This window comes from Polistes dominula, unplaced genomic scaffold, assembly GCF_049000335.1.
Source record: "Polistes dominula isolate Pdom_NZ unplaced genomic scaffold, Pdom_raw_medaka contig_373, whole genome shotgun sequence".
Taxonomy (NCBI): domain Eukaryota; kingdom Metazoa; phylum Arthropoda; class Insecta; order Hymenoptera; family Vespidae; genus Polistes; species Polistes dominula.
In genome coordinates this window covers 5735483-5752539 of record NW_028300899.1, presented here as the reverse complement: position 1 = coordinate 5752539, position 17057 = coordinate 5735483, and the positions used below count along the sequence as shown (strand labels likewise).

Genomic DNA, 17057 nt, shown 5'->3' with positions numbered 1-17057 from the left:
GGTTCAATGACTTATAACATTTAAAATTTGCGCAAGATATTAAATATAGGAAACTATATTATCGACCACAACTTAAGTCAAATCAGTTGATTAACACACTCTATGGGAAGAATATGGAACTATAATATTTGAATTTCAAAACACGTTATCTTTTGAGAAATTATCAAAGGATGTAAATGTAACTAATTTGAAAGAATAAGCATTATGTATTTAATGTTCAGAATAAAAATGAAAGTCGAAGGAGATTAAAAAGAAATCAAAAAGGAAAACAGAACACTTAGAAAGATAAGATAAAATATAATTAATGTCTTAACGTTAGAAAAAGATAAAGAAAGTTTCGATCGATGGTACTTGGTGGCGTTATGAGTAACCTTAAAGTGATGTAAATGATTACGGGGGGTAGTCTGGGCCAAGCTCAGTTAGTGGTCGGATGTTGGTTTGTTTGTGACTGTTGTGACAGTAAAACGAAGGGTTAAGAGGTACATCATTCATTTAAATAATGTAACGCGTGTCACTTTGATATAAAGTTGACATAAAAAGGTAGTGATAGTGAGATTATTAAAAAACAATAATAGTAGATAAAGTTGATTTATAACTGTTTGTCAACAATTTGATCAAAGTAAGACGTCACCAATTAAATCCATTTTCGCGGTACGAGAACTAGGTGGTTGTTTTTGCTGCAGAAGAAGACAAGTACTTATTCACGTTCCTCTTTTACAATTAACAGAATAGAGGACAGCCGTTTGAAGAAGAATAAGAGTAGAAAAAGAAGATCTAGATATTTGTTCTTGTACAGCACGTGCTTCCCTTCGACACTTAAAAACTCGATCATATAATTCGCGCTTCTATCTCCATATCCCCGTTCTCCCACTTTTCTCTGTTCTCACGGGCTACGATTGTCGCGTTCAACTCGTCCAATATCATAATCTGCAACAGCAGCAGCAGTTGCAGTAGGTAGTAGCAGTCGTAACAGCAACATTAAAGCACGAGTAAGAACGCTCGTTGAGCCCGTTCAAAAAGGAAATCAAGAAAGAACGTTGTTGTTGCTCAAGAGTTAAAGCTATTAAACTCGACCTATGTGTGTATAAGGTAAAAGACAAGGAACATAGAAAAGAAAGAGGAAGAAGAAGGACAATACCATGACGCTTATGAATATCACAAGAAGAATGTTGTTTTCTTGATCGATTGCCCTATTCGTAGGAAGTAAATCATTACAAAAGGATGAAAATAACATGAGTGACGCATATTATCTGTCAGTTATCCTCCAAACTCGTTGAAAAAAAAGAAAAAAAAAGATAAAAGAAAATCTTATCTTAAAAGATCTATTCTATCTATCAAATCTTATCTATATACATAAAAACATACATACATACAAATACTTATAACACATATGTTGTACTCTCGAGATGGATGAAGAGAGTCAGGTAACGTCGAGTGCTGTTCTCGAGGAGACCTTCTACGTGACATCGAAAAAAAATACTTATTACAAAGTAAAGCTTACGGAAAAAGGGTTGAGCTTACAAAAAGATAGTAATGGCTCGACGAAGATCGAAACAATTCCGTTAAATGATATTATTGGGTGCAGGTGTATGAGATCGAAACGTAGGAGTGCAGCCGGAAGTTGTGCCTGCCGTCCAGGTGCCTCAAGAATGCAGCTCAAATTGGTCGAGTCTATGGATGCTTATCCAACATCTATAGACGAATACGACACCTCTGCCTATCTTTATATATATGCTTATACGCTCAAAAAAGTACGAATGAAGGGAATACGTAGGCGTGAGAGAACAACAATTACACTAAGATTTCGTAGTTTTGACAAGTATGAAGATAATCTAAGGGAAGCAAGTAGATGGCGATTGGCAATTAAATGTCTCGTCACCAAACTTCCAGTTCCGAAAAATCTCATGAGTCCGAGTCATGGAAATCTCGAAGCTTTGCTTGGTGGTAAGTATTTTTTTTTTTGGTCATTTTTTTAAACATTTTTTTCTTTTCTTCATATGTTCTTTGTTTGTGTCATCTTTCTTTGTTATTTATTGCGATATCATCTTACACGATAAAATTTCATATTCCCGCCGATCTTCTGATCGGTTTGATCATCTGATTGATCCAACGTTTCAAGCTGATGAGAAAATGTAACTTATCTTACGATTAAAGATTAAATATAATTTAATTATATATTTGTTATATATTATTTTAAACTAATTTGATTCTCGTAGTTTTAATATGTCAGCGACATGTCAAGCAATTAATTGATCGGCAAGTGTTTTTGATCTACATTATGTATATTCATGTGTAATCGAATACAGTTGTATAACTATAAAAACTAGTCTATAAGATATTTTTTTAGAAACGGTTAAAAATTATAAAAAAATTTCGTAAGAAATAATATGAATTACGTAGTAGTAGCACAAAACAATGTTCTAATAAATATAACTCACATTCTTGTTCTTCTTTGTTTTCTTCATTTATTAAGAAATTAAAAAAAAAAATGATTCACTCTCAATTTCTTATTAAATTGAATAATTTTACTCGCGTCATTTAATTGACTTTAGTTGTATAACAATCATTTATAATAGTTATAATGTATTTATAAACATTTTTTCGCTTCTGTTTATCCAAACGTGTTGATAAACGAAAAAAAAAACTGTAACCTTGATTAGACAAATGATAATATCCAATATCATGTTTTATCGCGGATTTGCATGATTTCAACATATAAATATAATACGAAGATTCATTCATTAAAAGGAATTTTTATTTCGGGATAGATAGTGAAATATATATGCGAATACATTGAAAAAGAGAAAACCGTAAAAAAATTCAAGTAAGTACGAATAAGAATTCTCAAATTTAAAACAGAAAAAAAATATCGTATAAAATCAATCATTGAATATATCAATACGAGAATACAAATTATTTTCTTGTTTCTTTTTTTTTTTTTTTGCAAAAAAACAAGGAAGTATTGCGTAAGAAAAAAAATTATATATAAAAAATATAAATAAAATATTGTTTTTGTTATTTCACTGTATTTGTTTTTTTTTTCATAAACATATCGCGATAGCCTGAAAGAATCATGATATGGTGAAAAACATTTATTTTTTTAAGTGTCTATTTCATAATCCTCATTAAAAAAACGTACTTAGCAAGGCCATTAAGTTCATTGTTTTTTTTCGTGACTCTTGAATGTTTTACGGGTCTACTGTTGGCATTCTCTCTCTTTTTAACTCATAAAACTTTTCATACAATTATTAAGTTCGAAGATTAATAACCCTGTTGATATCGAATTGAAATATAAGTGCCAAATTAAAAAATCGATTAATTAATAAGGATGAAAAAGAGAGAGAGAGAGAGAGAGAGAGAAAGAGAGAGAGAGAGTGTGTGTGATGCACATGTAGGAAAAAGTGAGAGTGCATATGAGTGTAAAAAGTGAAAAAGAATAGCAATGTGTGTGTAAGTTTGTACGAGAAGAGTGGAAATGTGTGATGAATGTAAGTGTAGGAAATTGTATAAGAGGAATATATATATTATACAATTAAACATTAGAGAGAGATTCTATTTTTTTTGTAATATGCGTAATTACATTACGTATGTAATTACGTTATCGCTCTGATAATGATTAAAACAAATAACCTTTAATATACATTGACTATTATCTTATTAAATTAAATCATTCCATTTATATTATTCTTTTTTTTCTTAATATTCCATGCAATTTAAATTTCCTTTATTAAACCTAATGTATGCATTAATATTATTTAAACACGCATGAGAACTTTATTGATATTAGAATTTCAAATTAATTTTCAATCAATTTTCTTCATTTTCTTAATTATAATTATATGCTAAGTGTCACATTTCCTTTCATTAAAAGAAAAAGAAAAAAAATTTAATGAACCCAAGTAAAAATATTGGAAAGGCTGTAAATTTGCATGAAACATTGCCAGCATCATCATTATTTTCTTTACTTTTTTATTTCTATTTTTTTTTCGCAGAAACGTATGAAACATAGTATCGACTGACGTTATAAATTAGCATAAGATAATCTTTTCGATTTGATATGCTCAGGAAAATGTTTCCTTTGTAAAGTTTTGAGAATTTTCATTGTTTCTAAAAATATTATTTTTTATTTTGATACGTTTCCTCCTCTCCTTCTCTCTCTCTCTCTTTCATTTATTTACGCTTATTTTTTTTTATTTTTTTTGTTAGAACAACGATAACAAAATACACGTTATACCTTACGAACGACAATTTTTAACGAGCATGCATCAACGGTGTAATCAAGGTTACGTAATGTAAGCGGCGTAATATAAGCGGCATTTGTATTCTTTTATGTAGGTGACTCTCGATAAAAATTAACATTCGATCATTGAACATATGATCAAATATTTTACATCTACCTATTAGTACTTTCTTTTTTATATTTTTTTAGATAAATGTATTATAATATCTTTTTTTCAAAAATTTTCAAGTGTCCATTTTTTATACGAACCCATTTTTGATGAATAACCTTCGATCATTTTTACGTAGTAATGTTATTTTATGCATTATATATACATATATATAAAACATATGATTGATCACTTTGTGTGAATTTCTGTTGCAATGTTCTTAGTCTAATATAAGATTATTTTATATATATATACATGTATACATATATATATGTAAATACATAAATGTCTCATTCTTTGTCCTATATCGGACTTCATACTTTAAGTGGCTATATAAGATCATTTCCGGAAAGGAAATTGCTTCAAGATATCGTATTAAGGCGCCTTTTTTGTTATATATGATGTCGCATAAAATTTTAGAAAAATAAAACAAAGATCATTGTGTTTTAAACTTGTGTCAATGTTGGACACTACTTCATTGTCAGTTTGAATTCTGAATATTAGTTGTAATTTCAAACTTGTGGATCAAGTACATATAGACAAGATACAATACATGTTCTTATTTTTGTTTCATTATTTTCTATAATAATCGTTTTATGAAGCTTATTAATATTGACAATATAATAAATATTAATAATATAAATTAAATATTAATAATTTATATATATTAACAATGGTACACATTAACACTAGATATACCAGACCAGTCATTTTGACTGAACGGGCCATTTTAATTCAAAATTTCTACTTCATGTAACATTTGATTTCTGTAAATAATTAAGCGTATTGTTATTTAAAAATGTCTACCAATCCATTTATCTATTAAAATTATTATTGTTAAATATTTTTTTGTTATTTTTTAAGAGTAAATAAAGACTGGAAGCCTTAAAAAGCATTTTTGTGTATACACCAGTCATTTTGACTAATGCGGTAGAAATAGGTATACTGAAAATGGCAGTATATCTAGTGTTAAACTTTGTATTTCGGCCTTGTGTACCACCTGTGGTGCTGACATTTATTGAATACGTCAAATGTAAATGATTTTTTTTTTTCTCGTAATACTAGTCTTCGCTTTTTTTTCTTTTTTTTAACCTTTTAATCAATCCGATAGAAATAATTACACATTTATTACTCTTTATTTGAATATTAATAGTAGTTATATAAATTATTTATAGCATGATTCATTTGTTGATATTTTTATTGAGTTTAACTTATATTTAACTATCATGAATTTTAATTGTATTATTTTTTGCTCTTGTATTATTGCATAAAAAGAAAAAACAAGATTGAAAGAGATTATTGATAATTAGCTTCCGTTAATTATAACAGACGTAATTGGAAACTTCATTGAACGTAAGGTTCTCATCATTACATCGTGAACATTCTTAGATATGCACAGTGCCATCAAACTATTTTAATTTTATTAATTAATCAATCCTTCTCAAGAAAAAAAAAACATATTTATGATAAAATACTGAAATACTAGTGAGAACTAATTCGATAAGAAGTTGTTTGTTTTGATATCGTTTTTTTTTGTTATAAAAAATTTGATTTTTTTCGATCAATAAAATAACTAAAAATTTCATTAATAATATTAATTTATTTTATAGAATACTATCTTTCAAGGAAATTTAACAAAATTACACGAGGATGAGCAAAATATAAATTATTTGTTTAATTAACCGCCATTACGAACTTTAGACTGCGTAATCTATACCGGGTGAGTCGATGAAAATTATCACTTCAAATAAAACGTTATCTATTGACTATAATAAAAAAATATTTAAAATCCAATTAATTTTAATGGAGGAATTGTATAAGAATTAAATATTAATATTTTTTTGTATCAATTTATTCCTCGTTTTTGTTTTTCTCTTTCTTTTTTTTTTTTTTTTTTGAAATAAAATTTTGTATAAAGTCAATAAATAACGAGTCATTTCAGGTAGTAATTTTTATTGACTCAACCTTGCCGAACAAAGTTATTGAAATATTATAAATATCTTTTGGGAACAATTTTCTCTAAAAATTGTGACAAAAATGATTAATTTTTTAAACTTCTTGAATTTGAATTATAACATAAGGTTTTGACAATCACAAAAATCATTTTTATAAATTAAAATTCTGACTTATTCGATACCATTCAAGAGAAATGTTGGCAACTTTCAAATTATCGAAAAAAAAGATATAATAATCAGATATGTCCTTCGAAGTCATTCAAATTATGACCTTGATTTTTGTTCCTGTATTTAAACTTTTAATTGGAGAAAAATAATTGACAAGACAAATATTACATAAAGAATGATACTTAACTTTTACAGATTTGATGTAAACAAATTTGTCAATACTTTTGATCGGCACTGTACTTGTAGACAACTAAGGATCTGTGACATTTGAATTATTTCTATTATTTATTTGTGGTACTTATATTTTATATTATTCGGAAATGAATATTTGGAACAATGTCTCTACTTATCATTTCTTTTCTTTCCCGTTCATTTATTCTTCTGGCTTGTGGTTATAGTTTTGATTTATTTCATCTGTGTACTTCGATTATCGTACATTTTTCTTGGACACAATTCTTGGACGAAGTTTCAGTTTATATTATGTATTCATATTATTTTTTACTCCTATTTTTTTTATTTTAAATAAATATATGCCTAGTTTTTTCGCAATATTATTAGCATATTAGATATATGTGATAATATTTCCAAACAGAAAAAAATTAAAGACCTTTATTTTAATATAGATGTAAAAAAAGAAACAATTAACATATTAATATTAGATATACCACCATTTTCAATATACCACACTAGTCAAAATGACTGGTGTATACAAAAAAATGCTTTTTGAGACTTCCAGTCTTTATTTACTCTTAAAAAATAACAAAAAAATATATTTAACAATAATAATTTTAATAGATAAATGGATTGGTAGACATTTTTAAATAACAAAACGCTTAATTATTACAGAAATCAAATGTTACATGAAGTCGAAATTTTGAATTAAAATGGCCCGTCCAGTCAAAATAACTGGTCTGGTATATCTAATGTTAATAATTCAAATATACGATAGATTATATTTATCGATTTCTCATTAATAACGTATAATATTGATTAAACAAATAGATGCATAATAAAAACTTGGAATAAACAAAAGTATATATGCAATGTTCTTTTTTGTTACAGCATGTCCAGGTGAGAATCGAAAACTTTTAGTTCTATTGAATCCAAAATCTGGACCCGGAAGAGGTAGAGAAATTTTCCAAAAAAGGATACATCCTGTATTATCTGAAGCTGAGAGACCATACGACATTCACATCACAAAATGTTCTAATTATGCTCGTGAATTCGTTCGTACCAAAGATATTTATCAATGGAGCGGTTTGCTAACAGTTGGTGGCGACGGGATCGTCTTTGAAGTCGTCAATGGCCTTTTTCAAAGACCCGATTGGGAAAAGGCACTTAAGGAACTACCCCTTGGTGTTATACCCTGTGGTTCCGGTAATGGTCTGGCCAAATCTATTGCATACTCTAAACAGTAGGTTCTTCTTTCTCTTCTTCACTATTTGAAAGCATCCATAAATGGAACTACAACATTTTAAGAAATTTATTTGATTTATATTATTGCACTTTATAATATTTCAATATTGTAAGTACTTGTAAATAATATATAAATGTTCTTTTTTGATATTTTCAGGGAACCATATGATTACAATCCTTTATTAGTTAGTGTCTTGTCTGTAGTAAAATGTAAGAAAGCTCCTATGGATATAGTACGCATTGAAACACGAAACAAAATATTGTTTTCATTCCTATCAGTTGGATGGGGTTTACTCTCTGACATTGATATTGAAAGTGAACGACTTCGTGCCATAGGTGGACAAAGATTTACTATCTGGAGTGTAGCACGTTTAATAGGATTGAGAACATATAAAGGCAAAATATCATATTTACCTTGCGATAAAGTACTGCCAGTTGAAGTTGTTGGCAATGGTAAAGTTTGTCATACAGATTGTACAAGTGATGGAAAAATAACACATTCTAGAAGTTATGGAGATGAATTAGATCGGTACTTTTCTAATATTTTATATAAAATTACCTACTTCATTTCAAAATATATTATAAAATTAAATTTTATAATGAGAATATTTGACAGGTATGGAAATATAGTTGAATCAAAAAGTTTCCATGATGCTTGTGACGATAGTACTAATGAATTAGATTTGCCACTTAATGGTTACAGAGATGATGAAGTTTTAACTGATAATATAACTCTTGAAACTGAAATTGAGGGACGACAAAGGCTGGACAGTTTCTATTCTGCAACTTCAGCAAAATCTACATACTTTAGTACTGGTTCTGTGTCAAGTTATCATAGTATAGATGATGGTGATATAAGGGGACCTGGTATATATCATTTTTTCATATTATACTATCATTTTATGTTGTTAATTTACAAATAAAGTTTTATCATTTTATAGATGTAGAAAATATAACTACAAGTCAAGTTATGTATGGTCCATCTTCAACGCTTCCAGCTTTGACTGCACAATTACCTGATTCTTGGGTTCAAGATCAAGGTAAAAATATCTTATTATACATTTTCATATTTTTCTTTAATTTTAGTAAAAACTTTATACGAATTGAGACAATTTTTTACAGGAGAATTTGTAATGGTACATGCGGCGTATCAATCTCATTTAGGTCAAGATTATTTTTTTGCACCTCGTGCAAAACTAGCTGATGGTATTATATGGCTTTTAATAGTTAAAGCTGGTATTACTAGAGCAAACTTGTTACAGGTAAGTTTATAAATATTTTTTTATCATTTGCAGTATGTATATGTATTTTATTACATGATAAAATAAAAAATGAATTTTTTTATTTGTCAGTTCTTATTAGGTTTAAGTTCTGGGACTCATGTAAATTGCTCTGGTGTTAACATGATACCTGTCAAGGCTTTTAGAATAGAACCAGCAGATGGAACAAATGGTCACTTAACGGTAGATGGCGAAGAAGTTGATTATGGTCCATTACAAGCTGAAATATTTCCTTCTTTAGCAACAGTAATGACACCTTGACAAGGGTGATTATTATCAGCAGAATCAATCAAATAGTACAATCCTTAAATTATAGACTCAAAGTTATAGTGAATAAATTTGTTATAAATCACACACTATCATATCATTAATTAATAAGTATTTTCAAATTTGCATATGGAAAGTGTAGGATATAATATTTTAGTACCTTAAAATTGTAATCTATAACAATTTATTACTGTTAATATCGTTTAAAAACTATTTCAGTAGCTTCGTCGTTATGGATTATATATCAATTTTCTATATTTTCTTTTTTTGTTGTTGTGTTTTTTTAAATTCGTCGTCTGATTTTTAATATGAAAATTTTTCTATATAATAATAAAATTTATTTATAGCTTATACTAAATATATAAAAAATCAGTATTTAAATAATAACTTTAACAGATGGGATATTTTAAGAAATGTTTTTTTTTTTGAAAGCTATGAAAGAATATAGATATGTTATAATAATAGTATACGAAAAAAAAGATTTTTTAAATCAATATTATAAAAAAATTATTCGCTTAATCATAATTTATTATAATATATTCGATTATGCTAGCATATTGTATCATATGTGTTATTGTCAACTTATCAAATGAAAATATTCAAAAGTGTGACATGGCTAGCATGCAAAATTGTATATTATAGGAGGAAATTTTCTCGAGATCTGAAAAGTATATACATAAAATATTATAAAAGGTGCTCTTTCGATATTCTATATCACTGAAAATCTTTCAAAAAGAGACAGTCTGTGAAAAAGAATTAAATGATAGAAAAGTTACAAATTTGTACAGTAAAATGTAGTTACTAATGGCACAGAATCTTTGATATCTATTGAAACCAATAATGTTATTTCATATATATATATATATATTCTATATATTTATCATATTGTTAAATAATTTTATTAATTAAGTTCTTTCCTCAGATATATCAAAAATTGATGTTCTACCCTCTTTTTTTTTATTGCTCTCTGTATTAGAATGAAACACAATTGTATGTGATTTTATATATGTGTTATATGATATATATATAAAATTAAGAATTTTTTCTAAAAAAAAAAAAAAAATTAACACCGTTTAAAAGAATTGCAAGAACAACGATAATAATTGACAATTGTGTCATCTTCTTTTTTTTGTAAACTCTTTTATGCCATTTACTCATCCCACATTTTTTAGGATGATGTAATTTTGCATTAAGATAATATGGTGCCAATAAAATTGTTGACAAATAATTAATCATTATAATGCAAAGAAGTTTTGAAAAAAATTCTAACTTATAATAAATAAAAGAAAACTTGCATGTTGCCTTTATTTGTTGTAATGGTAAAAGGTATTTTTAGATTTTTACAAGAGGTACAAGTTTTACACATTTACATGTTAAAACTATGTACTACATATTATATCACTATACATATACATTTAAAGGTATAGAATTTGAAATAATTTAAGAAATAAATTATTACTTACGAGTTTCAATTTCAATTTTTTTAAAACGTTATATAAAATAAGGAGAGATATAGTGATTTTTAAATAAACTTCCTATTAATGTAGTATATATAATATGAAAAGAATATAATATCGTGTTAATTATTTCTACCTCATTACTAAAGATTAGTTGTAATGAGAGATAATCAAGTATATTAATAAAAAAATTAATAACTTTATGCGATTAATTACATTGCTAGGCAATCGTAAACTAAATAAATCCAGGTAATTTACTGTTTTATAAATAATTCAAAATATATAATCTAATTCAATTGAACTTTATGAAAACTATAATACATTATCATTGAAAGAGAAATATATATTTTTTGTATAATTTATTCCTAAATCATTTATTTTACATACAAGGGTTCTTTATATATATATATATATATATATCTTTTCTACACTGTAAAATCCTTAATATTTATAATTATTTCAATTAATTAATTAAGATTACACTGCAATATGAAAATATAATATGTTTATTTAATCAATAAAATTAATTTTATCAGATTCATATTCTTCCTATAAATAAAATGTTATATTTTCCATTTGTATTTTATGTTTATGTTTAATAAATTGTTTCCATCTCTTAATTGAAAACATTATAAAATAAAAATAGCAGTATAACCTTATTAATTTTTATTTTCCCACATATACATAGGGTGTTTGAAATTTGTTCGTACCAATATGAGCGCATTCTATACTAAAAAATATAAGAAAAACATATGTTATATGAACATAGATAATTTAAAGCTTTATTCAAAAGTTATAACATATAAATTTTAAAACTTTCTAAATGTGCTATTTAAAGATGTATCTATATAAAGTAAATTCTCGTATAACATGATCAATATGTTATTCATTCTATGAAAAATTTGTTTTTTAAACAACAATGTTTAATTAATGAAAATTTTATTTTTGAATGATATAAAAATTTACGTATTTTATTATATAGAACGTTGTACGAGAGTTTACTGTATATATATTTTTGTATTATAAGTTGTAGTTTAATAAAGTTGTTTTATGTTAATACGATCAATATATACACACGTAAAACATTATATTACTCCGGTTATTTACAAGCTTATATTTAGGTAGAAAATATTGAAATATGTGTATCTTTGAAAAGGTGAAAATTACGACCTTAAGCTCTAATCTTAAATAGCAAAACAAGTATAATGTATATAACGTTTCTTTATAAGTATATTTTGTAAATGTTCTTCTAAAATATATTATAAACAACATATAGCATATTTAAAAGGTAATTAACCTTTTACCCTAGTTAATTACAAACGTTTCTTTACAAAAAAAAAAATCGAATAATATATTATCTTTATTAAGTGCCTGGTTTTGTCAAATTGAATAGAAGATTAATATAACTAAAATCTTACAATATTATAATGAATAATACAATATACGCAGATTCCTTCATTTATGCTTTGATTTCTTTTACTTTGATAAAAATTGCGTAAATTATTTACTTCTATAAAAAAAAGAACATGATAAGAAAAACAAGTATAAATTATAAAAAAAAAAATAAATATTTTCGATCGGATTGTTTATAAAAGAATAATCTCTATTGATCGTATAACATCTACAAAATCCTCCAATTTTTATTTTTACAACAATGAAGCAATAGAGAATTAAAATATGAATGTTAAAGATGTAATAAGTTATTTATAATTGAAATTTCTCATAATTGACAGACCAGGACTTTAAAATTACAAGGATTAAAATGAAGATTATAATGGAGAAAGAAAAAAATAAGATGAGTTTTTCGATATGCTAAACATAGCAAACAACTATAGCTATTGTTTTCTCATAACTTATTTTGTTTATAAAATGTTTAGTATATCTACTGTATTGATATACTATGTATAACATATGAGGGATAAAATTCATAGTATATTAATACAAGTAGTTAATTTGTAATGTTAAGAGAATCTATATTAGCCAGTAAATCTTTAACACCATCCTGTACTTGATCAGATGTATTTGATAGCGAAAGACGAGAGCAAAAGCCACTAAGTGCTTCAACTTGATCAGCCATATCTTTCTGTTTTTGTACATATGCCATTAACATATTAATTATATTATGTACTTCTTCTTTAATCTTAACCATATCTTCTCGAAGAGGTTTACTATAATCTTGCATCATTCTTAATTTTTTCTGCGCTATTCGTAACGGACTACAACCATACTTATCTAATGAGTGTACATTTGTTCCTGCCTTTAAAAGCAAGGTCACTACTGATATATTACTTGCAACTGCTGCTAAATGAAGTGGAGTATTACCTACGATGTCACGTTTATTAGGATCTGCACCATGTTCCAACAATAAACTTACTATTTGTTCAAAGCCTCTGTATATAGAAGTATTCAATAATTAATATTATATATTATTTTGTTTGTTTGATGTTAAATATTATTTACCTGCATGAGGCTAAGTGAAGAGGTGTACGTCCTTGTTCATCACGATTATCTGGTGAAACACCAGCCATTAACACTCTTTTCATTAATTCAACATTGTTTGTGTATGCAGCAAGTCGCATTTTACGTTCCATAAATTTCTCTCGAAAGTCTTTCCAACCAAAAGGATCAGTACGGAAATAATGTAGAGATCTCATCTTTCTTGGTATAATTTTGATACTTTTGACATCTCTTGTTGCAGAAAAAAATTTACTTGAGGGGGGAGCACAAAATCCCTAAAAATATAAATATATTACACAATGAATACAAAGTGAAAATGGTTCAACATTATCTAACTTCATTGTTCTGAATAATATGAAAAAACCTTTACCTGTGAGGGATATACAACGAGTTCTCCCGATGTACTAGCACCTGAATTTGGACTTATATTAATACAATTATAATTACAATTTGGAATTGCTGAATAAAATGGAGTTATAGGTAAATTCAGATCCATTGGCCAAGATGGGTTACTTAATCGAGTAATATTCTGTTCGTATTCTTGTCCTTGATTTTGATTGCTAATTATACTCGTAACGGCTGTAGAAGTATTACAAGTGATCTGGCTACCAAGGACCTCATGTTGTACAATTAAACTATCATTTGAATCGTTTCCAGTCTCAACGCCAGAATCTACCGACGTCATATTGTATCTAAATGTTTTGCAATGTTGAAATGCTTTTCACGCAAAGAAAGAAAGAAACAGATAAAGAAATAGATACGATGTTTATCAAACTCAATCTATGTATATCTATACATATATATGTATCTATATATAAATATATATTCACCTGAGTATTTGGAAATCTATCTGTGCCAAAATAATAACAGAGATGCTAAAAGACTCTCAAATCAGCTGGTTTACAATTTGCTTCTACTGTTGATCCGCGCACGGAGGATAGATACCAGGAGTTGAAACGATATAGAATTCTTCACATTTTATGTGGTAGTCATTTCTTGACCCAGATCATAGTTCTCTTTTTTGCCACTGGCTGCGCAAGTATTCAGAACGTACTAGAGACCCTATAGGAGGGACGCGTCATGTAGATTGCTGGGGGACAGGAACTCGTGTAGTCACGTGATTGCGCGCGAAATATTCAGACATTGAAATAATTATGAAATAATGAATTGCATCAAATACAGAAAAAATAAACTATATTTAATGATAATTAAAAATTTATATTAATAATTAATATAAATAAATAATAATAATATTAATTTATATTAGTAGTTAAGAATACACTGTCGAACCATGATTATTTATCACAAACAATAAGTCTGTAAACAAACGATAAGTTATAGGTTAGATTTGTACATTTATACTTGTAATTATTAAATGAGTAAATTAAACTTACACTTATAGAAAACTACTAAAAAAAAACAAAATAATTAAACATAAATATCACAATAAAAACTATTAGTATTCCAAACTTAAACTAACCACAGCCGTTAATACATACTAAAGATAAACATGGCTGCGCGATGCAACAGAAGCTATCCCCTCACATTTTCAGCCTTGTAATCCATATGACGCGTCCCTCCTACAGGGTCTCTAGAACGTACCGATACTATTATTATTATTACACGTAAATTAAATATAAAATATTAATTTATTTTTTAGGATTATTTTTATTAAAAAATGGGAAAGTATTGTGCCGTTTATGGTTGCCTTAGTGGCCGAAAGGCAAGTGAGAATTTCGGAAAAGTGGCTTTATTCAAAGCACCAAAAGTGAATAACCTCAAAATAATATTAAAAATTTTATGTTTACAAATAATTGATTATTACATTTGTGTAGTTTTTAAATAATATTAATTCCACGTTTCTTAAAATATTTTTATTCAGAGCTGTCAATAGCAACAAGACTTCCCGCGTAAGTATTTAAACGAGTACTCTGTAGAGGGTTTCTCTATAGTAAAGATAATATTAGACTGAATTTGTTTTATGTTCTTTATTGTTAGGATGCGACTTGCTTTTCTTTGTTGTACACTTCTCAACGGCTACGCACAGACTGTACTCGTCTGGTGACCACACTTGCTAGCGTGGTTCCCTAGCCTTCTAGTAACTTAGATGGCGCGACCATCGGTCGTACCGCTACATTACTCCCTTCGGAGCATTTTTCTTATTACATAAAATGCGAAACTTAAAATTATAGATGTTTACAAGTGTATAAAAATATAAAAATATATAAAGATATATAAAAATATTGCATTATCTCTATCCTAACCTAATAAGTTTTAATTGGTACATACGAATCGGTATTGCAATCTTTTTCGACGAACGCTGGTTTTAGTCTTTCTATAGATACATTTATATGTTTTCCTTTATAGTTAATTTTGAAAATATTATCTGTAAGTCTTTGTATAATTTCGTATGGACCTTCGTAAGGCGCTTCTAATGGTTTTTTTACAGCGTCGACCCTTAAAAATATGTGCGTACATGTATACAACCTATCCTGAATAAAATGTTTCTTTTTGATATGGTGTGCTGTGGGTATCGGTCTGATTTGCCTTATATGTTGTCTTAATTTTTCTAGGAATATGTGTGGATCTTGTAATAGCTCTTCGCTGAGGAAAAATTCTCCTGGTAGTCTGATGTTTTCACCATATACCAATTCCGCAGCTGAAGCTTTTATATCTTCTTTTAGACTTGTGCGTAGACCAAGGAGCACTGTTGGTAATATTCCTACCCAGTCTTTTTCTTCGTGGCACATTATTGCTGCTTTAAGTGATCTATGCCATCTTTCTATCATTCCATTTGACGCAGGGTGATATGCTGTTGTTCTAATTCTTTTCGCTCCGACTAATTTGGTTAATGCTTCAAATAGTTGACTTTCAAATTGTGTTCCTTGATCAGTTGTAATTGTAATAGGAGAACCAAATCTCGAAATCCACTGCGAATAGAATGTTGTTGCCACTGTATCTGCTGAGGTATCTGGCATTGGAATTGCTTCTGGCCATCGAGTAAACCTATCGATCATAGTTAGGCAGTATCTCATATTTTTAATCGTTGGTAATGGACCTATTATATCTATGTGCACATGTTCGAAACGTCCTTGTGGTACTTCTATTTTCGAAGGTACCTGTTTGTTATGACGGCTTATTTTGCACTTTTGGCATGCTAAGCATGTACTTGACCATTCTGCGATATCTTTGTTCATCTTTGGCCACATGAAGCTTTTTCCTATAAGGTGTTTTGTTACTCTGCCGCTGGGATGTGACAAATTGTGTACGTTCTTAAAAATCTGCCTCCGTAAAGAGACTGGAACGTATGGTCTTATGCTTTTTCCTACTATGTCGCCATATATGTATTTATCAGAGCTATCGAGGAAAATCTTCTGCAGGTTCCATTTTTCTTCTGCCAAAATATTCTTTAGTTCGTCATCCTCTTGTTGCTTTGCCATTAGCTCTTCTGTTGATACTAGGACTGGCATGTCTATGGTTTCCAGTCTTGACATAGCGTCAGCTGCCACATTGTCCTTTCCAGCAACGTAAACAATTTTGGAAGTAAACTGTCCTACGTAATCCAACTGTCTGGCTTGTCTTGGGCTTGCTTTGTCCGTATTTTGCTTAAAAGCGTATGACAGTGGTTTATGGTCAGTCTCTATTATTAATTCTCTTCCTTCGACAAAA

The 17057-nt window shown here is 28.0% G+C and overlaps 2 protein-coding genes across 4 annotated transcripts; one reads left to right on the top strand and one right to left on the bottom strand.

Moving 5' to 3' along the window:
• The first annotated feature begins 338 nt into the window (after positions 1–338).
• Positions 339–9559, top strand: Sk2 (Sphingosine kinase 2). Of its 2 annotated transcripts, none has more exons than XM_089178581.1 (7): positions 339–1944; positions 7574–7925; positions 8085–8543; positions 8631–8794; positions 8869–8967; positions 9050–9189; positions 9280–9559. In XM_089178581.1, the coding sequence occupies exons 1-7, from the start codon at positions 1407–1409 to the stop codon at positions 9466–9468; spliced, it is 1941 nt and encodes a 646-aa protein (XP_089034707.1). In that variant the 5' UTR covers positions 339–1406; the 3' UTR covers positions 9469–9559. The 2 variants fall into 2 exon arrangements, with proteins under 2 accessions (XP_089034707.1, XP_015190843.1); XM_015335357.2 differs by having other exon boundaries at positions 381–1944; positions 8085–8456; positions 8544–8794.
• A 2363-nt stretch (positions 9560–11922) lies between these two features.
• LOC107074163 (ankyrin repeat domain-containing protein 54) lies at positions 11923–14926 on the bottom strand. 2 transcript variants are annotated; one of them, XM_089178652.1, is made up of 4 exons: positions 14219–14926; positions 13759–14080; positions 13392–13663; positions 11923–13321 (listed from the first exon to the last, which is right to left on the bottom strand). In XM_089178652.1, the coding sequence occupies exons 2-4, from the start codon at positions 14071–14073 to the stop codon at positions 12880–12882; spliced, it is 1029 nt and encodes a 342-aa protein (XP_089034778.1). In that variant the 5' UTR covers positions 14074–14080; positions 14219–14926; the 3' UTR covers positions 11923–12879. The 2 variants fall into 2 exon arrangements, with proteins under 2 accessions (XP_089034778.1, XP_089034774.1); XM_089178648.1 differs by having other exon boundaries at positions 13759–14105; positions 14219–14925.
• Positions 14927–17057: the final 2131 nt, after the last annotated feature.

Bases quoted from the DNA above. Each gene is read 5' to 3' on its own strand.
- Sk2 (XM_089178581.1), top strand. From the start codon at position 1,407: ATGGATGAAGAGAGTCAGGTAACGTCGAGTGCTGTTCTCGAGGAGACC. The intron at 1,945-7,573 runs GTAAGTATTTTT...TTTTTGTTACAG, and splicing joins TCTCGAAGCTTTGCTTGGTG to CATGTCCAGGTGAGAATCGA. The intron at 9,190-9,279 runs GTAAGTTTATAA...TTTATTTGTCAG, and splicing joins CTAGAGCAAACTTGTTACAG to TTCTTATTAGGTTTAAGTTC.
- LOC107074163 (XM_089178652.1), bottom strand. From the start codon at position 14,073: ATGACGTCGGTAGATTCTGGCGTTGAGACTGGAAACGATTCAAATGAT. The intron at 13,664-13,758 runs GTAAAGGTTTTT...TTATATTTTTAG, and splicing joins TCGTTGTATATCCCTCACAG to GGATTTTGTGCTCCCCCCTC. The intron at 13,322-13,391 runs GTAAATAATATT...TTCTATATACAG, and splicing joins CTTCACTTAGCCTCATGCAG to AGGCTTTGAACAAATAGTAA.